At 42.9% G+C, this 27202-nt stretch overlaps 1 protein-coding gene across 1 annotated transcript; it reads left to right on the top strand.

The window, feature by feature from the left end:
• The first annotated feature begins 16883 nt into the window (after positions 1–16883).
• LOC140718630 (SLAM family member 9-like) lies at positions 16884–26314 on the top strand. Its single transcript, XM_073032625.1, has 4 exons — positions 16884–17044; positions 23935–24264; positions 25255–25542; positions 26072–26314. The coding sequence occupies exons 1-4, from the start codon at positions 16975–16977 to the stop codon at positions 26098–26100; spliced, it is 717 nt and encodes a 238-aa protein (XP_072888726.1). The 5' UTR covers positions 16884–16974; the 3' UTR covers positions 26101–26314.
• The last annotated feature ends 888 nt before the right edge of the window (positions 26315–27202 follow it).

Genomic DNA, 27202 nt, shown 5'->3' with positions numbered 1-27202 from the left:
TGGCAGGAATTCTGTCCTTCTTCTGAACCACTTAAAGGGTACCTTCTTGCATAAATTCCAACACAGTGGGTCCCATTTCAGGTATTTGTATTCAAGCCCTTCATCAGGCCTTGCACTCTACATGCTTCCAATCTGCTACACTGGACAATTTCTCTGCATTCAGCTGATTGGAGGTACCAGCCCTGACTAGACAACCTCTCCCCCAGCTACAAAACTCAAAACCCTCTCCACCACCAACACAATGGACCCCAGTTTCCTCTTCGCATTGCAGGACATAATGGAATGGTCTTGTCTTGCATATTCTTCAATGCCTGGGGTGTGGATTTCCCTGCTGTTCAGCAACTCAGTCTAATGGGATCTAAGAATGTGCAAGGCCAAAGTTTGAACTGCAATTGGGTGCCCAGATCAGAAGAACAAAGCTGAGCTGAAAGGATACAAGGTAACTCCTACCTAACAGCAATGCATTGCAGAAAAGCAATAGCTGTTGCTCTGAAGGGCCATGTAATGCAATCTGTTCTTAAAGGTTTAAGTGAATTTCATAGATTGCATTGCAATTAAGCTAGATCACAGATGATGTAACCTCTTAACTGAGCTGCATGGGTTTAATTACTAACTGCAAATATTTGTTGGATGCTGTACATCCAGGGAGGTGGTTGGGGTAACAATGAGAGCATAGCATTCAATAATTATTTTAGAATGTGCTTTGAGGACATAAAGAAACCATTCTCAGAATGTTTCAATTGAGATTAATTAATCAAAGAAACAGCCAGAATGGAAGGAACAGTTTATTTTGCAAAAGTAAAATTCCAGTCTGTGAGTAAAGCAAAGATAATGGGAATAACCAACTTGGTTTCCTGCCCCCCACTCCATCTTGCCTATTCCTGTACAATCTGTAATTCTGCAGCTTCAACAAACTTGATTGTGTCTGAAAGAAAGGTTAAGGGAAAACAGGAACATCAAGCATTGGGGACATTGCTCATAAGATAAACTGGTCCAAACTATGTTCTGCTCCCTCATGGCATTTTAGACAGAACGGTACAAATCCAAAGCTCAGCATATTGTCGCTGAAATCATTCTTTACCAGTCTCAGAAACTCCTTCATGTTTCTTCTCGTCCTCTGGTATTTTACAATACTGGTGACATGAAGAGAATTTGTTTTTAGAACTGAACAAAACTGTTCTACTCTTCAACTTTGTTGCTGTTGTACACACACAGGTGGCCTTTCTTTGCTACAATGCAGCGCTAGATATTCCTCTACTTTGGGCACAGATAATTCACATTTACCTTCATAAAGTCTTTCTGAATGCATAATTTTTATATCCATTATCATAGAGCGTTACTTGTATTGTAGAAATTGGATTGGTGATAATCGACAAATCCTTTAGAGAGAAGATTCAGGGGTGACCAACATCATAATGTAAATATCAATTCACTTCGATGGCACAGGCATTTTCTGAAACTGCATTGCTGTGAGGAGTACTCCCACTTCCTTTTACAATGAAGAACAGAATTCCACCATGGTTGTTTATTTTTCATCTGAGGATGAGTTTGCAATTTTCCCTGGTTTGAAGTCTACTGTACAGCTTTGATACCAGCAAGAAATAACTGGATACCTCATTGGCAGCTGGGTCAGTCAGTGAAAGAGAGTGTCCACAGTGTGTCCATTGAGGATAATGTCAGACTCTGAGATGTCCTTGTGGTTGTGCAGTCAGTCAGATTTTTGAATGGAGATGGTATGGCAGGTAACCTTTAAGGGGAAGGTTATCTGGAGAAAATATTTACTGAAAACAGAACAGAAGGGGCATCCGGACATGGTTCTAACAGTAATTGTATTTTTTTATTTAATGCTTCTGATACTGAAAGGAGAAGTAATTCAGTGCTGAGTGCTGTGATCAGAAGAACAAACATTGCCATGGACCAGGTCAGTAGAGGCTGCAACATTTGTCGGATTTACTCTTTTTCCATTCTCTCCCTTTTTCACAGTACCAAATATTCACTGATACTTTTAAGAAGAGCAAAGTTATTCATACCCTGATCAGTCTCTCTCTTTATGTGCATGAATGTTGTCTCTGTCTGATGGTGTGAGGAGGTTCCATTTGATAAAGGCTTCATGATTTGCACAAAGGAATTGCAATTTGATTATGTCACAAAATGTTACAGCACATCTCATTCAGCCCATTGCATCTGCACCATTCAAACAATCCCAACTCCTCTCCAGCTCTGTCTGCACTATGTAGTATACAGCTCATCAGATGTGATGAAGGCTGCTGTCTCCTCCCCTTTCAGTAGGCAAGCTTCAACAGCCATCAAAATTTTCAATTTTCTTCCAACCTTATTTTTGTAGGATCACACCTTCTTTGATTTTCCAAGCCTAAAAATAGATACAGCTCCTTCCACTTCATCAACACCACCGCTGAACTCTATCATCTATGACTGACAGCAAGCATTGAAGAACTGGGCAGGGCAGCTTCATCCATTAGTTATTCTGTTGAGAAATACCTCAGCCACGTGGGAGTAACTGCACATGCCTGCTACAAAGCCTTGTTCTTTAATTGTGAGATGTGGTGTGTACTGGTAAGGCCAGCATTTATTACCTCCTCTTGAATGCCCTTGAGAAGGTGGTAGAGAGGTTCCTTTCACTGCTTTCACCGATATTCGGCAAAGGTTTCCCAGGGTTTAAATTCACCAAAGGTAAATAAACAGGTATAAGCTCAGTAGCCACTTTATTCATGACCTTCAGTGTGTAGTAACATCTTATATTCCAGCAAGGTAGCCTCCACCTGATGGTATGAATATTGTTTTCTCCTTCCACTAAAAAGAAAATTTCCCTCACACTCCTCTCTACTTCTATTTCCCACTCTGGCCTCTTACAACTTCTCACCTACCAATCATTTCCCCCAGGTCACCTCCTTCTTCACTTTCTTCCTATGGCCCACTTTCCTCCATCCAGTTCCTTCCCTTCCAGACCTTAGCCTTTCCTACAACCCCTGACTTCACTTGTCACCTTCTCGCTAGCCCCATCCCGTCTCCCACCTTTTGATTCTGCCATCATACACTTTCCTCTCCAGTCCTGAAAAAGGATTTTGCCCTGAAATGTCAGCTGTTTGCTCACCTCCATAGATTTTACCTGGCCTGATGAGTTCCTCCTACATTTTGTGTGTGTTTCCCTAGATTTTCAGCATCTGCTGAATTTCTCAAGTCTTTGCTTACGATTGCCTTCTCAAGGACAAGTACTAGGTTTCTTAGTGATACCTTGATCCGGAAAAAGGAATTAAAACAAAATTACGACATGAACCAAAAACCAGTCATTGAGTGCAATGGGATTGGATGAGGAACCTTTTTGAGAGATGAGGTCATTTAAGGGTTGTTTCATCCCTATCATGTGAACAGACCCCTCTTGGGAGATTTCATCATAGCCCTAAGGTCATGTTAGATGGGATTGCAAGAACAGGGCTGATACCTCTGTCATGATCACATGCATTTCTCTGTGTCTTCCAATTTATTGAGGTTGTCAGTAATCTTTGTTCTTTGGTATTTTCTCTCAGTCCCTCATTTTGCATTTGCTGCTTGTCACAAAGTACCTCTTACAACAATTCCTTCTGGTTTCTCTTCTTTCATCCCTGGGCATTTTTCCTTCAAAGTTCTCTCCCATTCTGTTGCTTTGTTGCATTGTTGTTTCTGCTCTTCCATGATTGCATGAATCCAACAGAAGCCCTTTCAAACTCTTCTAGCCATTTCAGCATGACAAAGTTATGAAAGTGGAGCTTTTCCATCAAGACTGTGTGGGATAGAGTTACAACAGACAGAGTTTCAAACATTTACAGAAATTGCATTTATGCAATACCTTTAAGGTTGTAAAATATCATGGGGACTTCACTGTGTTAATGATTTAAAACTGGCAATGTGCAGTTAACAAAAACTGGAGGCAGACAGCCAGAAGTTCAAAAGTAATTGTAAAAAATTGCCAATAAGATTTGCTCATCAGTGAGATGATATAGAGATTATGCAGCTCAATGTGGCTTGAATGTTGCCCGCAGATACTGCAGTACTAACCATCATTGCAGTCACACACCATGGGTTTGAATAAAGACACAGACGAGCAATCAGATAACAGATAGGACTGGAACAAGAAACAGCAGAGAGACAGCAGTATGCTAGATGTACCAACCACAACGTATTTTAAACAATTCTGATAAGCTGATAACCTTCATGGTTACATCCACATATGGGTCAGTTTTGGATTTGTACAAAATTGCTCTTAGCAACTTTCCAAAGTCAAATGCCATGGTGCTGACCAATAGGGGAAATGAAAGCTTTATCCAGATCACACTGACAGTGCAGAGTTCCTTCCATAATGACATTTTAGAAAGCTGCACATGTTCAGCACAAAACCCCTGGGGGTGACTCTGTACATTTTAGCAAGTCCTGCAATATTCCACAAAACATTGTTAATATCCCTCTGTAGCTGGACAACATAACCCTCCCTTTCCATGTCTCATAGCATGAAGCTTCCTACATGGTCAACCCCTCCACGCTACTGTAAAGTACTCCCATGGCAAAGCTAGAGGGTCAGGTTATCATAGAAAAGCAGAAATCTGCAGCCATTTCTCTGCATATCCCACAGCATAGAAATTGAAATAGAAATCTAGAAATTGAAAAGACTTTTGACTTTACTTTATAATACATAACCTCTTTGTTTCACCTTATACTTTAGAAATAATACAGATTTTTAAAGCATTTCCTTGATTTTCCAGTGCTAAATTCTGCTTCCAGGTCTGGAAAATATTTTGTATTTCATTACCTTCAAACAATCTTCAGCATTATGTGTTTCAAAAGTGACTCCAATAATCACACAGTCTGAACAGATGGATCATTAAAATTACTTTTTTTCAAGCCACAGAGACACTTACATCAACTGGATGCTAACGAAGGACAGCAAAATCCAAAGGCACAGCTCACAATGATATACGATGAGACAAAACACAATCCTGATGTGAACACATCCTTGGCAGCAACAACATGGGAAAGGAGTTCAACATTGATCATCCATTGCAGGAAATCTAAATGTGGCATTGAAGTGTGATTTAATCCCAGCACCACTGTTTATGCTCAGCTGCTTGCTGCACTGCCCACAGCAGACACAGCTGGCTTGCACATTGGGAGAGAGACCGGGTGTTGAGACAAGTTTGCAATGAGAATGTAATTTATAAGGACTAGAACAAGCTGAAGAAACTCAAGTAAGAAATGTTGGAAATAGACAGCAAAACAATCAGTTCTAAGAAGGACAATTGGGTTGAACGAGAGACAGAGATGAGGGTGTGCTTTATATCTAGTAGATGAGTTATGGGGAAGTGTGATGGTAAAATATATTTTATTGGATACAGATCAGGGAAGGTTCAATAAGTTCTTTCATGGGATCAAAGGGTTACCTTATAAGGAAATATTGAGCAGCTGTGTCTATGCTGATAGGAGATTATATGGTCAGCTTCTGACAATACTGATGATTAAGATTCTGAGTATATTTTTCAAGGTTGATCCTAAAATAATGTTTCTCCTCATTGGGATTCTAGAATTGGAAGTGTAGTTTCAGAACATGTATTCACAGTTTAAGATGGCAATGAAATAGAGTTTCTTCTCAGAGGAATGTAAACATTTGGAATTTGTGAAGGCTGTATTATTCTGTATTGCAAGGCTGCAAATTCCTGATATTTAGTCTACTGCTAGTCCAAGGTTTTGCAGGAGAGTTGATCAAAACCAAAGTCAAATCAGATATGATCTTATCAAATTAAAGAGCAGGCTGGAGCATCTTGAAGTAAACCACTGTCCCTACCTATGTATAATCTGGTAAAAGTGTTGTGCATAAGCTGTCAACCACTGTGTACTTTGACCATTTCCTGTTTGTTACAATGATCATTCAGGCATGTAGTTCTGTATCTTTAATAACTAAATTAAACTTTTAACTTTTTTTATACTAAACACACCTCTGTTTATGGTGATATGCTTACTCTTGCCAGCCACAAAAGTGTTCTCATTTTGTCAGCAAAGCATTTGGAAATGGTGTGGATTTCAACAAAAGGTACCTCAGTGGTCTGCCACAGAAAGGGTCCAGTAACAACACTGACCTAGAATCTGCAGCGTACCTTAAGGGAGAAATGAAATGGAATGTTGAAAATGCAGTGCAACATGTACCAGCAAACACTCAATGGTTCAAGGAGTATCTGATTATAAGGAAGGGGGTGGGGGCAAAAGTATTGTCAAAAATCTGGGAGAATACCCTGCATAAGGCATGAGAGTGGGAAGGGAAGATAGCTGGGATGAAGAGGAGAGGAGAAGGAGGGGGACAGGGGTTGATGGGTGATGTATGTGGACCAGGGTGTTGAGGAATGATGGAATAACTACCATTTGGTCAAAAACACATTTGAGATTGAGACCAAAAGCCTTGCTGGCAAGTCACTGGTTTCAGGTTCAGTGAAAGAGGCTCTCAGAGAACTGCCTAAAATCCTGTTAAGTGCTTCAGACATCAGATTGGGATCATAATGGAAAATCATGAAAGGAAGGGCTCTGTTAAATTTAAGGATATGTATGAATAAGAATCAGGTTTATTAACACCAGCATGTGATGTGAAATTTGATAACTTAGCAGCAGAAGTTCAATGCAATACATAATATAAAAGAAAAAAAACAAAAATAGTAACAATAAATAAATACACTAAGTATATTGAATAGATTAAAAATTTTGCAAAGAGACATTCTATGTATTAAAAAAGTGAGACAGTGTCAAGGTTTCAGTGTTCATTTAGGAATCAGGTAGCAGAGGGGAAGAAGCCGTTCCTTAATCACTGACTGTGCGCCTCTAGGCTTCTGTACTTCCTATCTGATGGTAACAGTGAGGAAAGGCCTTGCCCTGGGTGCTTTACTTCCTTAATAATGGATGCTGCCTTTCTGAAACTGTTCCTTGAATTTGTTCTGGGTACTTTGAAGGCTAGCACCCAAGATGAAGGTGACTAAACTTACAGCACTCTGCAGCTTTTTCAGTCCTGTACAGTATTATTTAACGTTAATAAAAGTTGGAAATGTTCAGCTTTCCAACTTAGATTAACCTTTTATCACATAGATTGAGGGGAAAGTATATAGCTTGGCAGTACTGATATTTTTGACAACTGACATACTGATGACCACACTTAATTTTTTGTTATATTTTCTCGCATAAAGGAAAATTAGAAAATGAAAGTGGAAAGGGTTTCTACCACAGGCAGAGTGGAGAATTTCTAATATAAACATGAAAATTGTATTAGTCATCAACTGACAGAAACACTAAAGAAGTGGGAAAGAGAACTCTTTTTGGAAATAAAGTAAGTTATTTAAGGAACAGTCTCAGAAAGGCAGCATCTATTATTAAGGAACTAAAGCACCCAGGGCAAGGCCTTTCCTCACTGTTACCATCAGAAAGAAAGAACTCTGTCTCTTATGGGAAAGAGAACTGAAGAAGATTAAGTGGGGAAGCTGGAGGTAAATCCTGAGAATATGTACCAGACTTTTAAAACCAGCTGTGGTAGTTAGGAAATGTTCTCTTCGTGTCTTCCAAAACTCTATAGATTCTGGAGTTGTTCTGCAGAGTGAAATCCTACAGAATGCAAACCACCATTTAGAAAAGGAGGGAGAGATGAAGCAGAGATCTACTGACATGTTCATCATACATGTGATAACAGAACAGCAGAAAATAGAACTTGGTACAGTAAACATGGATGTATGAAACAAAAATGGCCCTTGACTGTCCTGAGAATGTAATCAACAGAAAAGATAAAAGGAACCAGGGAATGTGCCCTGTAGGTTTCTCAGAAGGCTTCAAATGAGGCTCGATGTTGGTAGTTGGTCACTAATGCCTGAATATATGCAAATGAGGGTAATATATTGATATGGCTGGCATAGCATAGTGTTACGGATTCAGGCGACAATAAATATATGTGAGTTAGGCAAGGGTTTTCATAACAAATAACATGTTTATTAAACACTGAAAACAAAACCCCCCCAAAAGTAAACCGTAACCGGAAATCAGCGCTGTGCAGCAGCTTAAACAGTTCTTAAAGCGATGTTGCAAAAACAGTTCTTTAAAATGGTATTGCCAAAAGTTCAAAATGCTCACAGTCCATTTAAAAGGAGAGACATTTTAAGACGATTTAAATTCTCTTTCACGTCGTTTTTCTTCAGTTTCCAAAGTCGAACTCTTCCCACGAAGAATTTTATGAAACAAAACGGCTTAAAGGCACTGACCTTCTCTTCCACACTATTCTCAATCTTTTCTGGTATTTCCCCAGAGATTAACACAAGAATAGTCAACGAAATCCTTCCGAATGAGGATCAAACAAGGTCGAACCTGTTTCACCGTCGAAAATCGATTCTCCTCGATCTTTAACTCCCGAACTCCGATCTTCACTCTCCACTGATTCTTAACTAGCAGTATTGTAAAGAAACTGCTGGCAATGACCTTTTAAACTTTAGGCATTAGATAAAACTTCATCTTTCAACTAAACTGCGTCATAACATTAAATCACGCAGTAACATGAAGTCAACATGGCAAATCCAGCCACGAACTGCCCCACCTCACAGGGAGGGGTCCTCCTCTTATACCCTGTAAAATAAACCTGTCACATGATCTCTACTGGCGGGAAAATGACGTCACTCCACCATCACAAGACTATTACCTCAAATCCAGTATAGCTTCAACCCCAGTCACCTGACAAGGGCACCACTGTCACGCATCACGAGTACGTAACAATAGAAAGCATAGTGTCAAAATGAAATTGTTGTTTCTCAGACCAGCATACTGTGACCAGAGGGATATGTATAGATCAGTGTTATGTAGAGAAACTTCACAAAGCTTGTTTCGGTTTGTAGTATAACGTGAGACTGAGTAGCCTACATAGTATGCTTCAGAATGTAGAAGAATGGGCAGCAATCTCATTAAGTTCACAAAATTCTCACAGTGCTCCACAGTGTGCATATACAGCTGACTGTTTCCACCAAATAAGGAAGATTAAAGCAGGTGGCAGTTGTGGAATAAGCAACATGCCATTTAATACTGAGATAAGGAAAAAATTAATCACTCAGATGTTAGGATTATCTACTTTGGTCCTCTGTAGGATCTCAATCCCTGAGTTCAATTCTGAGAAAGGTGAATTGATTTCTGTGTATTGAGGAAATCACCGGAACTGGAATGACTGCAATAAAAGTAGATAATCAGCAACAATTGTGTTGAATACCAGAGAAGGGTCGAGGTGTTTATTTCTACAGTATTCCTTAGTCACAAAACTGTTGAAGATTTCTTTGATTTTAGCACGATGAGAGAAGAAATTTGTCACTTGGGCTGAACCCATTCATACATTCTTGGCTGCACTGCAGTTCTAAAATTCACTTCCATTCTCCTCATTCATTGTCTACTTTGTGTTAGTTTGTATGAGGAATGTGAATCCTAGCCAACGTTTTTCCTCCCAAATTGAGACCACCAAAGAAGATAAACTAGTGTAACCTAGTGAATGAATGAGATATATACTCTAGTTTAATAGCCAATATTGAGGTACAGTGAAACTGGCAAAATCTTGCAGTAATAGTGTAGGCATCATCCCTGGAGCCTGCTTTGAAGCACAATAAAGTTAGGGAATAATCTAACTGTAACCTCAACACATTTGTTCTTGTTTACACCAAAACCCTTCATATCCTTGCTCCTCAAGATCCTAGCTATCTCACCTTTAAAAATATTTAAAGACTACTTGATGAACAGAGTTTCAAAAACCCAAAGAAAAGAATAATCTAATCTTTGCGTGAAATGTGACTACCTATTACTTTCAAACAACAGTCACGAACATAGCAAATAGAAATTAGGCAGTTTTAGTGAGGTTGGTTGAATGATGTCTCTCAGCCAGAAAGGAGTCCAATAATTTCCGTTGAAATACTGTAATTAGCAATCTTATCAAAGATGGAACAGGCACCTATTTAACACCTATAAGAGTGTAAGAGTTACACAAATTCAGAGGACATTCAGCAGGTAAGGCAGTGTTATATTAGAGTCTAGATTGCTATGCAAAGTGTTATTTTTCTTATAGCTCAACTTTCTTTATGCATACTTATGTGTTTGTTCAATCATCTGTTTGTAGGTTGGCAGGGGACTGACAGTAATTTTTGTTTTGTTGGTTCTGTACATAATTATTTCTTGATCTGCAAGTCTGAGATGTCATGCTGGTACTAATCAAGCCTGCCAATCAATGGAGATTGCCTGATCTAACCAGGTTAAACTAGTCTGAGGTATAGGGAGGGACCATAAAGTCTCCAGTCATTTGTTACTTGCTGGTACTTACGGTTTTCCTGTTTTTCTTACCTGCTGCTTCAAGCTGATACTGCATGGCCTACACTGTAATGAGCATCTAATAGAATAGCTGTAACCTTAAGATTGTGCCTCATTGCTAACTTCTGAAGAACATTCTTGACTTGATAACCTGCAGCTTGAACAGCAGCATTTGTGGAAAGGGAAACAGGTAATGTTGCAGATGAAGGTTCCTTTTTATTTTCAGTTACAGAGGGGAAAGAGCTGAGATGAAGGGGATGAAAGGAAAATCTAACAGTGCGAAGCTAAGGTTTCTGTGCAGAAGTTCAGGTTGACTATCTGGAGGTCTGATTGATCGCTGAGCTTGGCAAAATCTTTCCAGACTTTCCACTCCAATCGAGAAGGCATCATCAATGCGCAGTTGAGAGTGTTGGCTCCCCAGCTCCGGGGTTGAAATGGATATTAATAGACATTGTGATCTGGTTTCTCGGTTCTGCAAACAGTTTGGCTAGTTTCAAGGGAGGTCCACTGGAAGTGTTTTCTTCGCTGTCCAGACACTGTGGTTATTGCCGATTCATCAATTGTTGATGTTGTTGTTTCTCTTTTCTCCATAGGGATTTACGTTGATATGTTTGTTGATGGATCCCTCTGTAAAGAATCACACTTCACGAAATTCTCGTTTTTTTTTCTTGCTTGATTAAAGTTTCTGGTTGTCACCCGTCTGAAATGGTGTCCTTTACCTTCATGAGCAGATACTAGTAAGAGCAGGTCATGCTTTCTGCTCGCTCGCTGATGCTTGTGTAGCCAGATTGATCGTTTTCTTCCTGTTGGACCAACGCAGTACTTGTCAAACCAGTCAACCAGATTATGAAGTCTAATCAATATCCATTCAGGCCCCAGAGGAACCCGGCAGTCTGAGGAGCCGACACCCTCAGCTGCACATTGATGATGGCTTCTTGATTAGAGTCAAACATCAGCAAACATTTATCGAGCTCATCAATCATAGAACACAGAACAATACAGCCCAGTACAGGCCATTCAGCCCACAATGTTGTGCCGACCCTGTAAACCCTGCCTCCCATATAACCGTCCACCTTAAATTCCTCCATATACCTGTCTAGTAGTCTCTTAAATTTCATTAGTGTATCTGCCTCCACCACTGACTCAGGCAGTGCAGTCCACTCACCAACCACTCTCTGAGTAAAAAACCTTCCTCTGATATCTCCCTTGAACTTCCCTCCCCTTATCTTAAAGCCATGTCCTCTTGTACTGAGCAGTGGTGTCCTGGGGAAGAGGCGCTGGCTGTCCATTCTATCTATTCCTCTTCATATCTTTTATACCCCTGTCATGTCTCCTCTCATCCTCCTTCTCTCCAGAGAGTAAAGCCCTAACTCCCCTAATCTCTGATCATAATGCATACTCTCTTAAATCAGGCAGCATCCTGGTAAATCTCCTCTGTACCTTTTCCAATGCTTCCACATCCTTCCTATAGTGAGGCGACCAGAACTGGACTCAGTACTCCAAGTGTGGCCTATCCAGAGTTTTATACAGCTGCATCATTACCCCGCGACTCTTAAACTCTATCCCTCAACTTATGAAAGCTAACACCCCATTAGCTTTCTTAACTATCCTACCTTCCTGTAAGGCAACTTTCAGGATCTGTGGACATGTACGCCCAGATTCCTCTGCTCCTCCACACTACCAAGTATCCTACCATTTACTTTGTACTCTGCCTTGGAGTTTGTCCTTCCAAAGTGTACCACCTCACACTTCTCCAGGTTGAACTCCATCTGCCAATTTTCAGCCCAATTCTGCACCCTATCAATGTCTCTCTGCAATCTTTGACTTTCCTCTACACTGTCTACAACACCACCAACATTTGTGTCATCTGCAAATTTGCCAACCCACACTTTTACCCCCACATCCAGGTCGTTAATAAAAATCACGAAAAGTAGAGGTCCCAGAACTGATCCTTGTGGGACACCACTCGTCACAATCCTCCAATCTGAATATACTCCCTCCACCATGACCCTCTGCGTTCTGTAGGCAAGCCAATTCTGAATCCACCTGGCCAAACTTCCCTTGATCCCATGCCTTCTGACTTCCTGAATAAGCCTACCGTGTGGTACCTTGTCGAATGCCTTACTAAAATCCCTGTAGATCACATCCACTGCACTACCCTCATCTATATGCATGGTCACCTCCTCTAAGAACTCTATCAGGCTTGTTAGACAAGATCTGCACTTCACAAAGCTATGATGACTGTCCCTGATTAGACCATGATTCTCTAAATTACCATAGATTCTGTCTCTAAGACTCTTTTCCAACAGCTTTCCCACCACAGACATAAGGTTCAATGGTCTATAATTACCCAGACTATCCCTACTAACTTTTTTGAATAAGGGGACAACATTCGCCTCCCTCCAGTCCTCTGGTGCCATTCCTGTGAACGAGGACACAAAGATCCCAGCCAGAGGCTCAGCAATCTCTTCCCTCACTTTGTGGAGCAGCCTGGGGAATATTCATCAGGCCCCGGGGATTTATTCAACTCCAACACCTCTTCTGCCTTAATATCAACATGCTCCAGAACATCAACCTCACTCATCAAGTTCCCTCTCATCAAGTTGCCTCTCATTGGTGAATACCAAAGAGAAGTATTCATTGAGGACCTCGCTCACTTCCACAGCCTCCAGGCACATCTTCCCACCTTTGTCTCTAATCATTTCTATCTTCCCTCCTGTCAACTTTTTGTTCTTCACATAATTGAAGAATGCCTTGGGCTTTTCCTTTACCCTACTCACCAAGATCTTCTCATGCTCTCTTCTTGCTCTCCTCAGCCCCTTCTTAAGCTCCTTTCTTGCTACCCTATATTCCTCAATAAAATCATCTGATCCTTGCTTCCTAAACCTCACGTATGCTGCCTTCTTCCATCTGACTGAATTCTCCACCTCACTTGTCACCCATGGTTCCTTCATCCTTCCATTCTTTATCTGCCTCACTGGGACAAATTTATCCCTAACATCCTGCAAGAGATCCCTAAACATCGACCACATGTCCATAGTACATTTCCCTGCAAAAGCATCATCCCAATTCACATCCGCAAGTTCTACTTATATCCTCATAATTTGCCCTTCCCCAATTAAAATTTTTCCTGCCCTCTCTGATTCTATCCTTTTCCATGATAATACTAAAGGCCAGAGAGCAGTGGTCACTGTCCCCCAGATGCTCACCCACTGAGACATCTGTGACCTGACCCAGTTCATTACCTAATAATATCTAGTATAGCAATCCCCCTAGTTGGCCTGTCAGCATACTGTGAGAGGAATCCATCCTGGACACACTTAACAAAAGCTGCCTGTTTAAACCATTGGAACTAATCAGGTGCCAATCAATATTAGGGAAGTTAAAGTCACCCATGGTAACAACCCTGTTATTTTTTCACCTTTCCAAAATCTGCCTCCCAATCTGCTCCTCAGTTTCTCTGCTGCTACCAGGGGGCCTATAGAATACTCCCATTAGAGCAACTGCTCCCTTCCTGTTCCTGACTTCCACCCATACTGACTCAAAAGAGGATCCTGCTACATTACCCACCCTTTCTGTAGCTGTAATAGTATACCTGACCAGTAATGCCACCCTCGTCCCCTTTCCACTCCCCCTCTATCCCTTTTAAAGCACTGAAATCCAGGAATATTGAGAATCTATTCATGCCCTGGTGCCAGCCAAGTCTCCGTAATGGCCACTACATCATAATTCCATGTACGTATCCAAGCTCTCAGTTCATCACCTTTGTTCCTGATGCTTCTTGCATTGAAGTACACACACTTTAACCCTTATACCTTACTACCTTTAAAACCTTTATTCTGCTTCTCTTTCCTCAAAGCCTCTCTATATGTTAGATCTGGCTTTACTCCATGCACTTCTTCCACTGCTCTATCGCTCCGGGATATGCAGCATCTTTGGAAATGATTGATGCTTTTGGCCAAGACCCTTCTTCAGGAATGGAAAGGAAAGGGGAAGATACCAGAACGAAAAGGTGGAGAAAGGGAATGAGAATAGCTAGAAGATGATAGGTGGTCAGGTGGGTGGGAAAAGTAAATGGCCGGAGAAGCAGGAATCTGGTAGGAAAGGAGAGTGGACTAACGGAAAAGGGAAGAAGGAAGGGCACCAGGGGTGCATGATAGGCAGGTGAGGAGATAAGGTAAGAGACCAGAGAGGGAAATAGAAAAAGGGGGAAGGGGAGGTAAAAATACTGGATGGATATACCAAAGGTGGGAGGGTGGTACAGATGCCTGACGTCACTCACTCAACCATTCAGGAGCAGTTTCTCCCTGACGCCGTGGGCAATATATCACATTGACTTATTTCTTTCTCAAACAAGATAAAATCTGCAGATGCTGGAAATGCAAGCAACACACGTTTGTTGTCTCTTTCTATCTTGATTTTGCTCTCTTTTTACACAACTTATTTTATTTGTTTATGGATCTTTGTAATTTTTCGTTTTAAATGTATCGTATTGTAATGTGCTGCTATCGCAAAACAACAAATTTCACGACATGTGCCAGTGATATTAAAGTTGATTCTGATTCTGGCACCATCAGTACTCCCATCTGTTTGCTGTCCTCAGCCAAGCCACAGGGTAGAGCTCCACCCGGATGAGGAGCAGCCTGACAGTAGTTGGTAGGAAATGAAAGGCGGACGCTGAGCAGACTACAGTATGTCGTTCCACGGGGTGAGACATGTACGAACACGGAGGGTTTAAACAAGATACTAGATGGGCGTGGGGTGGGGGGGGGGGGGGTGGTGTGCGGGAGGTAAGGGTGAGGACGGAACACTGAGCAGGAGCACGCTATTGGATCCAGATAGGCAGAGACATTTTAAGCAGAGGGAAATTAATATTGAATTAAATTCCATCTACCTCGAGGCTTAATGGATAAAATGGAGAATTTCAGGGAACGATTGGCTCGCGTACTGGGATTTCACAGTCATTATTGAAACAGGCTGAGTTAAGGGCAGGACTGGTAGCTCAATGCTCCTGGATAGAGGCAAAGCAGGCGTGTGGGTGAGCGAAAAGGGGATGTTTCTAGGGTCAGTACTTAGAGGCCCCTACTTGGGCTGGTGCAATAGTGTGGACCTTCTCTAAAGGAAAGAAGCATCACATGTTGTTAAAGTGGCAATCAGAGCATTTTAGCCCTCGTACCATAACTGTATTACTTTTAAGATAGTGACGGGAACAGGTAGGGCAGCTCACAGGTTAGGTCGTTAAACTGGAGAATGACCCGCTGAACCTATTTGAAAGGAAAGGAATGAATTGCAAGCGGGAGGTTTTTAAAAGTATGATATCAAGAGTCCTGGAACAGCATGTTCCTCTTAGGATGAATGAGAAGACCGGTATATACGGGATCTAAGCGTGATGACTTACTGAGGCGGTGGTCAAGAAAAAAGGAGGTTTAGGAACCAGTTCTGTGGCTCAGGCTTGCGGATGTGTTCCGTGCTTTCATTCCGCATATTATTACTGTACCCTGTTACGGTCAGATCCTCTGTAATTGCTGCTCTTATATCAGACCCTTACATTTCCTGAATATATTCGTGGCTGTCTGGACTCCGTATTTTGAAATAAGAGTCTGCAGATGCTGGAATCTGTAGAAACACACTAAACGCTAGAGGCATATGAGGGGCGTGGGGAAATGGACAGATGAAGGGTCCAGACACGAAACGCCGACTGTGCATTTCCCTCCATAGCTGTTGCTGGAGCTGTTAAGCGGTTTCTCACAGAGTCAGCGTTTTGACACAATCATAGAGAACAACAGCACGGCAACAGGCCGTTTGGCCCATCTAGTCTGCGATCTTCTACCTAGTTCTTCTGCCTAGTCCCATCGATCCACAAATGGACCATAGATCTCAGTACCCCCGCATCCATGTACTCATCCAATCTTCTCTTAGACATTGCAATCGAACCCCCATCCACCCACTCTGCTGCTGTTTTATACCTAGTTTGTTCCTCACTTTGTCCCTGGTTGTTGCGTTCCGTCCCTCAACTAAAGTTGCTGTAACCAGTCGTAACCTGTCCGCAACTTGTGACGGTGGCGGAACTACTGCCTCACAGCTCCAGGATCCCGGTTCGATCCGACCGTTCCGGTGCTGTCCGTGTGGAGTTTGGACGTTGTGCCGGTGATCGCTTAGGTTTCCCCGGATGCCCCGGTTTCCTAGCACCGTCTGGGGACGGTAGGTTAATTAGTCGTGAGAAGCTAATTAGCGTGTTGATGAGTGTCAGGGTGTGAGGCAGTTGATGGGGATACGAAGGGAATTAAAAATGGGCTCATGTAGTATTGGTGAAAATGGGCAGATAAAGATCGATGTGGATTCTATCGCTCCGTTCGGGTGCTGTCTGTCTGGATTATATGGATAAAAGGAAGTCGATGGAAAGTAGAGGAAAATTAGGTTGTGGGGTACAGGTGGAAGGGCGGGGACCGATTCGATCACTCAGCTAAGAGCTGACATCGTCCCCGACGAACTGAACGCCTCCTCTTCACTCTCGCTTCTCCCTTTCAAACTGTTTTCAACTTCCCCGCCCCTTTCTGTGCTCACCCGGCCGGAGGATATAACCAAAGCCAGTGCAGCACTACCGCATTTAATGACAATCTTCTCTTCACAGAGCAAATGGCAAAGATAGGTTCTGAGATCGTCGCCGGCTTCACGATTATTTACCTGCTGTTGAGCGATTCGGCAGGTGGGTTCACAGCTTTCCGCTTTAAACTGGTGGGCGAGGGTGGTGGAGGGGTTAAACGCTGAGCCCCAGGTAGGGGACTGCAACGAGTACTTCTGTTGCAGTGGCTTTGCCTGTGCATTGAATTTCAGATCTCGGTAAACTTTCGCAGCCGTTTTCTGCCCAGTTCCCTTTAGACAGCCAATCATCTTTTGAAGTGAGTTTTTTCCCTCCGTCAGCCATAGTTGCCGTTGCAGATCGGGGAGGGGGGAGACTTTCCGTACAGAGCCTCAGTACCTGTCTTAGGCAAAGTACCTGCCTCTCACGCCGTCGAGAGCACGCTTGGAATAAAGTGTGAAACTGATCAATGACCGAAATGTGTAGAATTATAAACCCGAGGTTCGGTTACCAAGTCGGGGCATAAATTACCAGGTTTATATTTGTTCTGGAAATTATGGAAATAACCGTCCAGAACTGAGCTACAAACTGCGTGACTAGAATCTACTTAATTTCAAAGTAAGTCGTTTTCTTAAAGCATGTAACGGCGAAGATTGAAATTAGTGTTACATAAAACGTTAGCAGGTTATCAGTTCAATAGCAGCTTTTTCCTTTTCTGCTATCACGTCAGAAACTTAGAACAGTACTGCGCAACACAGGCCCTTCGGCCCACTATACCGTGCCGAATTTTTAATCTACTCCAAGATCAATACTGATACAATTGTATTTCTATGTTAAATTACCTGTTCTGTTGTACATACTGTTTATTATAAATTACTATAAATTGCACATTGTGCATTTAGTCGGAGACGTAACGTAGAGATTTTTAATCCTCATGTCTATGAAGGATATAAGTAAAAAAGACAATTCAGTTTAATGCTTTCCTCCCGCATAGTCCTGACATAAGATGGCGTTGGGAGCGGACCCAAATGCAAGACACAGACACTGAACTACCAGAAACAGGACTAGGCGTGAGAAGGAAGCTAGGGAAGTGAAGAAGAAAGCACGCTGGACATGACACAGGCCCTGGACGGGTCAAGGATTCCGGGCCTGGGCTAGGACTTGGCTAGGATAGTGGAACCAGGACATGGAACTGGGAACTAGGAGCCTGGGCTTGGACTCCAAGCCAGAGACTGGACAAGGACCCAGAACCTGGTTCTTGACTCGGGCTCGGACTCCAGAATTAACAGAACACAGAGCCAGGAGCCCTCCTTGGGTACAGGATATATGGCCAGAACTCATACACAGAATGCAGAATATGATGAGACGGTTCCCAACACAGAGTAGCAGTAGCTGGCTGGACCTACCTAGCAAAGACGTGGACACAGACAGTTTCCAACACTAGGTAGTGGCAGACGGCCGGACCTACCTAGTGAAGGCGTGGACATAGAGACAGTTCAAAACAACAAAAGTCAGTTCCTTATCTTGCTCCAGTGGTAGAAATTGACAGCAGTGAAGGCAAGGCTTCAGGCGAGGTAAAGCTCCAGGAGAAAGGTGAAGGGAAGGGCTACAAAAAGGGGATTTGGACAGGAACAATCCAGCAGCCAAAGGCTGAATCCTGAAGCTATTTATGAAGCCAGCCCAAACAAGAATCAGCTGCCCCAACAGAAACTGGGGAAAACCAGAAAACCTGGAATAAGTAGCATGGACCGGACCATGAACCGGAATGCGGATTTCATGCACCGGACCATGACAAGCCCTCCATATTTCTTTCATTTAACTATCTATCTAACAATCTTTTAAATATCTCTATTCTTGTTGGGGTCCAGTCCGGGGCCCACCTTCCGGGTCTTGCTCCAGTCCGCTGACTCCGAATTCTGGGCCTTGCAGCCAGCCCTCCTGTCACACGGAGCCATTGGATCACCTTGGCTTAAGGAGGTACACCTGTTGCCTATTAGGGGGCAGGTGTTTATAAGGGGCTCGGGGACTGAGCCTAATTGTGAGGTTAACCTGCTCTGTACCTGGACCGCCGGCTCTGAATCCTGGTCTGCCCTGGTTGCCGCCCTGCTTGGAATCTTGTTCTGCCCTGGTTGCCAGCCTGTTCTGTATATGCTCTTTCTGGTTGGTCTTGTTCCCCTGCATCTGTCCTGTATGCTGGTCCCACTGTTCTGCTTTATTCGTCTTGCTCGCGCTGCCATGCTGTCGGTTGCCTTTCCCAATTTACCAGTATATCACGGTAGTCCTGCTGCTCACCCTGGACCCAGCTTCCTTTTGATCCCTTGCCTCCGTCGGGCGGTTCCGGTTGGACTGCCGCTGCCCGGCGGGGGTTCTACCCCTTCCTACTCGTGGTCTCCGTCAGGTAGATCCGGCCGGAATGCCGCTGGTCGACGGGGGTTTCCGCCCTTTCCACCTATTGCTCCCTAAGTGTTGTTCCCCACACCAGCCCAGGTGTCCGCGACTGGCACAGGCCTCTATTTCCGCCTGGGAGGCGGCCCTGCCCGAGATCCATGCGGCCCGCCATGAAGAATCCCCTTGCCTTGTCCGAACTCTGGGACCCAGCCCTGCCTACCTCGTCCGAACTCTGGGACCCAGCCCCGCCTGCCTCACCCTTTACATGCCATTGCATCCCCATCCTGTCCTACCCTTAGTACTTCAGTGTCTGCATCCTGCATTTGGGTCCAATCCTGCCCCCGTTCTTGACAATTCTATCTGACTCTACCCCTACCCCCGGGAGCACATTCCATGCACCCACCACTCTCTGCAAAAGGCCTACCTCTGACAACCCCCCATACTTTCTTCCAAACTTCTTAAAAATTATGTCTTCTCACATTAGTGTACAATGTCCTGTGTATGTTACTCAAAATGGCTTCTTTGGTTTGTTACGAGTAGGAATGCTTCTTTGTCTGATAAATGTTTCTCTCGCCGTTGTTTTGCTTTAGAATGGCTGATATGGTAATTGTTACCATATTACCAAATGTTCCCCATTTGTTAATCAATGGGGAATGTTATTGTGTTTTGTGAGGCTGGGAACTTGGGGGAGGGGTTGCGGGGGCTGGGAGTGTGGAGAGAGTCGTGAGGAAGACGGACGAGGAAGGTGGATGGGCGCTAATACTTCGTTAGTTAATATTAGTAAACTCTATAAAGTGTATTTCATAATGGTATTTGGTGTGAAGTTGATACGGTGGGCGGCGTGAGGCATAAACTCGATTCTCACAGCACCTGCGTGTACGGGAGGTGGGTTAGTGTGTGGCTGGATCTCCTTTTCCCCTAGACATATACCAGCCTTTTGGGTAAGTGTTACATTAGTAATTTCCAATCTGGAAAAGACGCTCTGCCCATTTGCTCTATCAATGTCTCTTATCATTGTACATTTCTCTTATTAAGGCAGTTTCATTCCAAAGACAAAAACCCTAGTTCACTCAAGCTTTTCTCATGAGACATGCTCTCTCTTCCAGCCAGTAGCCTGGTAAATCTCCTCTGCACATTTCCTTCCTATAATGAGGAGACCAGAGCTGAATACAACACTCTAAGTGTGGTCTAATCTGAGTTTGATGGGGTCAGCTCATGGCTCTTTAACTCAGTTCCTCGACAGATAAAGGGCAAAAAAAAATTACGCAATTTGAACCCCTTATCAACGTGCAGAATCTTTGAGGGATCTACAGAGGAGACTCCAAGATCTCTCTGTTCCTTCTCACTGATAAGAATTAACTCTGTATTCCGCCTTCAAGTTCGACCTTCCAAAGTGAATCACTTCACAATTTTCTGAATTGAATTCTACCTGCCATTTCTCAGCCCAATTTTCTACATCCTATCTTTGTCCAATTTCGAACTCCATTTACCACTTCTCTGCATACCAATATCGAATTTGTATTGTTATGAAGGATGAACAACTTTGATGGGCAGAAGGGTGCAGAGTTGCCCATGCCTCCCTTTTGGAGAATCGCAAACCGTTACTATTTCGATGCTGTTAACAGGAGAGTAAGAGAGACAAAAGAAAACGTCAGGACAGCTGTTACTGATAACAGCTCATGAGAGAGAGACACAGATAAAAGGTAAACAAGTTGGAACATCTGCTACTGATGAGAGAGGAGAGGAGCCATTGATTTACTGTTATTGTCTTTTGGAGAAGGATTGTTTACTTGGTACCATTCTGTTCATTGAAATTCCTCAGTGGACAGCTGGAATGGGCTGGTTTGATGGGCTGAGCCATTCAAAACTGATTGACACCTGAGACCCCGTGAGTGGGGATAAAAGTGAGGTCTGGGGTGACATCCCTCAGATGCACTAGTGAGCATCAGACACCCACGAGAAAGTGTGGGGCATCGGAGACCGAATGAAGGATCGGTAAATTTTAACTCAGTGTTTATAGCGAGGACGGTGGGGGCTTGTGTGTGTGTCCACCCTTGCCTGGGTGACGAGTCCACCACGGAAGAACGGTCTAGCTAAAGGACAGAGGGGTCATACCTGAATGGCCACAGCAACAACACATCAACGGATCAAGATCGTAAAGGAAGGTGTGCAAGGACAATAGCTGTCACTGTTTGATCGCTCTCTCTCTCGCTCTCTCTCCAACAATTACAACACATCGACCAACAACTACCTCAGCCTGCATGAACTGAACTGAACTTTATATTTCCATGTGACAATTCATTATCCCCTAGACAACGATAGAGCTGGTTTATTATTGATTACTATTATACCCACACTTTTAGGTTTAGTATTGCTAACGTATATTATCTATATTTGCATTGATATTGTTTTGTATATTTTTACTAATATACACTGTTGAAAATAGTACCACCAGACTCCAACGGACACTTCTATCTTTGCTGGTAAGACACCCAGTTACGGGGTACGTAACAGTATCTACAAGAACTTTTCACACTATCCACAACAGCACTAAACTTTGGGTCATCTGCAAACACAGTAAGCACCTTACCACTCCCTCATCCAAGTCATTTATAAAAATCACAGTAGTTATGATTCCCAGAATAGATCATTGTGGAACATCACTGGTCATAGACATCTAGGTAGGCTCTGCTCTATCTACTACTGTCCTCTGCCTTCCATGAGAAACCAATACTGACTCCACACAGACAAGGTTCTCTGGATCCCACGTCTTCTGACTTTCTGAATGAGCATTATCCTCACTGAAATCCATGTACGTAATATCCACTGCTCTACATTCTTCTGTGTTTAGCAATTTTACCAGAATTTGGGTTAGCAACACAACCTGCAGGGATCGATCAATAGCAGAGATGAAGGGTACTGTAGCTGTATTGTGGGAAGCTGAACTTATTCAAATGGTACACAGTCACTCTCCGTGTTTGTCACATTCACATCTATTTGCAGCCTTAAATAATTAGTCACAGAGACTCCCTAACATCAGGATCTTTTATAGTAGAGTGGATGATAGTGTACCGAGAGACAGGCTTGTATTATGAGTGTTACATTAAGTGCCTGAGCGAGGTTGGTCTATGGGGAGGGGGAGGGAGAGGGAGAGAGAGAGGAAAAAAAGAAAAACTGAAAAGGCTTTTGGAATTTCAACTTGTCACTGATATGGCTTGAAACGCTCCCATGCCCAAAAGATTGGGTTGATCATCGGCACACAGTACACAATGGATGTGTGACTGGCACTTCGTATAATCCAGATGTGTGGATTTGTTGGAGTCTCCTGTGGTATCACTTTTGTTGGCCCTTACCTGGAATGTCACCTGGTGATTTTTCTAAGTAGATTTCGGAACGACTCAATGGACAAGATCTGCAACGATTGTTATTTTGTTTTACCAGCATGGAACCTGTAATTCTTCGTATCACCCTCTCGCTACGTACTTCTATGTGGATTACAAATCTCTCTCCCATCATTTATTCCATGGATTACAGATTCTTATTAACTTGCCATTTTAAAACTTTAAGAACTGTTCCTAAACTTGATAGTTTGGAACACACACACACGACACTGTTAACTTTGTTTATCTTGCTTAAGTTACTATATTATAAGTAGATACTAATAAAGATAGTGGTTTTAAGATTAAAACCCGACTCAGTATATAATCTCTTGCTGCTGGTACATTATGAAATCGTAACAATAGTTAATTAAGACGCATTAGGACCAGCACATTTTAGCCTAATTAAGCAGCTGCATTTTAATTGCACTCTCAGCCGTTTCTGGCATCTCTCCCCCACCTCACACCCCCCTCCCCCCCGATTGCTTGAAAATGCAGAGAGCAAAACAGTATCATTGTCTTACTGGTTTATTTCTCACCAATGATCAGTGACAAAAATACTGCTTCTTGAAAACAAACATACACAACTCACATTATTTATAAACTGTACACTCTAAGCATGGTGTAGTGTCTAATGTCATGCAAGTGCAAGCGTCTACAATAGTCAGAAACTGTACGACAGCAGTCTCCTGCCCCAACTGAGCAGCATGGGGTCCCAAATCAATGAAGGCAATCCCTGCTATTTTCTTGATTAGTAGTCCCAAATAAGTAGCCAATTAACCAAGATTCAAAGATTCAATATTCAATGTGCATTTATTATCAAAAATGTATAAATTACACAACCTTGAGATTTGGCTTCTTATAGACAGCTACAAAGCAAGAAACCTGAAAGTGTTACACCTTGCATTCAACATGCTGTAGGGTGGGGGGCACCAGATGATTATCTGATTATCCCTGTGCTTTTGATGTAATAACTACTGAAGTGTAGTCACATGTAGTCACCTACTGGTTTATTTCTCAGCAATGATCAGTGACAAAAATACTGCTTCTTGAACACAAACATACACAGCTAGTATTATTTAAAAACTGTACACTCTAAGCATGGTGTAGTGTCTAATGTGGTGGTGTTCTGATGTGCCTGCTTCCCCTTGCCCCTCAGATTTGGGACCAAGCTAGAGTTGCCATGCTGTGGAAATGTGGACGCCAACACGCTGGGACTAATCACTCTAACGATTTCTCCTTCTGTTTCAGTTCTGGCAGAGTCTGATGGGAATCCGGCTACTCGTCGTCTGGTGAATGGGGCGCTGGGACAGTCAATCACTTTGCCAGTATATGTGCCAGGAGAAAGCATTTCAGTCATTATTTGGGATAACATAAATTCAACTAATCAAAAAAAGGTTAAATTATGTGAGAAATATCCAAACAATCCAATAAAATGTTACAGAGAGAGGATGACATTAAACCCGTTGGACTATAGCCTGGAAATACAGAACCTAATAGACAGTGACGAAGGTCTGTATGAAATAAATGCAAGGACCGATACAGATGTCCATGAAGAAGTGATGGAACTGCGAATTTATGGTAATATTATTTTAATTATAATATATATTCTGGTCTGACATTTTTAGAGTAATGAGAGATGAAAGGGGAGATGTTTGTGGTCTGAGCTGAAGCCTGTGGGACACACAAGTCAGAGGGAATACTGAAACTCTGCTCAGATGCAGCACTTGCTTTTGTGAAGGACCCGGTCTGAAGCATCGTCTGTTTACTGTACAAACTGCTGGCAAAAACATTGGATGGTTCCTTTCTGGGAGGGAACACTAAGTCATCTGACAGTATGATCTCTTAAAATAAATTCTTGCTGCCACCTGTGTACTCATCCTTTTGTCCCAGAAACCACATTGCTCAGTGGTGGGAGGGGACGTCAGCAGCATTTACTATTTGGAAGGAGAATTGTACAGTGCAGAAGAGCTGTGAAAGTGAAGAACAGGAGAGAAAGGTGCTGGTCTATTGAGCTTGCTAACTGAACATCCACATGGAACAGAGATAACATGGACAAGAAATGTTCCTAGTTCTCACAAAGCTGTTCATACAAATTCCATTTTAACCTCCTTATTTAAAACGTGATATACATGGGAGTTCTAACACATTGTCAGCAGTATAGTTCCTGGGATGGATGGGTTTCCCTACAAGAGATTGAATAGAGTATATCTGTATTCTTAAAAGTTCAGAAGAATGAAAGGTAATCTCACCAAAACTTATGAAACAAATCTCATAGGTCTTAATAGAGTGAATGTTTGGGGGACATCTGCCCAACCTGAGAAGGCTAGAGTCAGACTAAGAGGTAGAACTACTCTAGAAGACTGGGGAGACTTAATTATTAGGGTCAATCAATACTAAAATAGATAGATCTTTTGTATATAAAAGGAATTTAGGATGCGTTAAAAATGAGATTGATGAATTGCAGAGCAGGCTTCTCCTAGCCCTATATCAAAGTTCTTGTGAGAGGCTCATAACTAATATCTGTTGTTGACAAATCATTATCTTTATTTGTCTTTTTCTTATAAACAGAACGTGTATCAACACCCGTAATAAATAGCAGCCAATTTGACCCAGATGAAGTATGTAACATCAGTTTGCACTGTTTACTGGAACGTGGCTCGGAGCCAGTTTACACTTGGTGGACAGGAGGTGATGAGGTCACGGCCGATGAGTCACATGTACTGACTGATGGAGGGAGAAGACTGGAATTGTCCTTAAGGCCGAGTGATAACAGAGTGTACAACTGCACAGTGAGGAACCCTGTCAGCGAGGCAACTACGAGTGTGGATCTCAGAAAGCTCTGTCCAGTCACTGAAGGTTGGTGCATTACTTCTTCAACACCCGTAAACCTTTCTCAAATAGTGACAGTTATTTATTTCCTTTCTATTCTAATATCAATACCCATACAATGGATCAGGTCAGGTCTGAGATAGATCAGTGATTTTTAGGAATGTGCAGCCTGAGCATAAAACTCCAGACTTAACTTTGCTGCTCTATTCATTCTGGCCTGATCTATGGGTCAGTCAGAGCTTGACGGCAGCCTGTTCCTGTTCTTGGAGCTCACCAATCGGCTGCATTTCAATATCTCCAGGAGAGGCTTGGAAGATAGCGCCTTCAGGTTGTGACCTTGCGCGGCCTTGTTGACCTGATTTCTCGCCAATGTCAAAAACTGAAGCATCATGGGGGACCGAAACATCTAAATAATGGGTGCGACTGTCAGAGATGTCTGCACTTGGGTGATCACTCTATCTCTGTCTCAATTGTGAGTGAGAGGCCGAGGAAACAAAAAAATGCTGTGCTACTGACTGTAACATCAAAACAGTAACTGTTTGTCTCTCTATTACAGTGGAAGATGTGATATCTGCCTCTGCCTAGGTGAGAGAGAGAGCTTGAGGGATGCTGAACAGTATTCTTTTATGGACAGTATACCATGGTCTTTCTTTGGGGCTGTGGTGAACTACATATACCTGTCTGGACTGCTCCTGTGGCTCCTCCCACAGACCCCTGTATAAAGGCGATTGAGGCCTGAGCCCGGCCTCATTCTCCAGGATGTAGTGTTGTTCATTCTTCCAGTCAATAAAAGCCGATATCTCGCTTCTTACGTCTCAGAGTGAGTTATTGATGGTGCATCAGGGGCTTTGCTGTTTCTTGCATGATGGCTTGTGGGAGTGCTGATACTGTCTGCTAGAAAAAAATGGGGAGAGGCTTGATGCTGCTTGACGTTGGTTGTGTGCAAGGGGACAAGGGGCTTTGGGGTTAGAAAACATAGAACAGAAAACCTACAGCACAATACAGCCCTTCGGCCCACAAGGTTGTGCTGAACATGTCCCTACCCTAGAAGTTACTGGGCTTACCTATAGCCCTCTATTTTTCTAAACTCCATTTACCTATCCAAAAGTCTCTGAAAAGACCCTATTGTATCTGCCTCCACCACGTTTGCCAGCATCCCATTCCATGCACTCACCACGCTCTGAGTAAAAAAAACTTACCCCTGACATCTCCTCTCTACCTACTCCCCCGCACCTTAAACCTGTGCCCTCTTGTGGCAACCATTTCAGCCCTGGGAAAAAGCCTCTGACTGTCGAGATGATCAATGCCTCTCATCATCTTATACAACTCTATCAGGTCATCTCCCATACTCTGTCGCTCCAAGGAGAAAAGGCCGAGTTCACTCAACCTATCCTCATAAGACATGCTCCCCAATCCAGACAACATCCTTGTAAATCCCCTCTGCACCCTTTCTATGGCTTCCACATCCCTCTTGTAGTGAGGTGACCAGAACTGAGCACAGTACTCCAAGTGGGGTCTGACCAGGGTCCTATATAGTTGCAACATTACCTCTTGGCTCCTAAATTCAATTCCACAATTGATGAAGGCCAATACACTGTATGCCTTCTTAACCACAGAGTCAACCTGTGCAGCTGCTTTGAGCGTCCTATGGACTTGGACCTCAAGATACCGCTGATCCTCCACACTG

The sequence above is a fragment of the Hemitrygon akajei genome, chromosome 2 (genome assembly GCF_048418815.1).
Source record: "Hemitrygon akajei chromosome 2, sHemAka1.3, whole genome shotgun sequence".
NCBI classification, from domain to species: domain Eukaryota; kingdom Metazoa; phylum Chordata; class Chondrichthyes; order Myliobatiformes; family Dasyatidae; genus Hemitrygon; species Hemitrygon akajei.
Note: the sequence above shows the minus strand (reverse complement) of the source record. Positions and strands in the feature narration are given on the sequence as shown.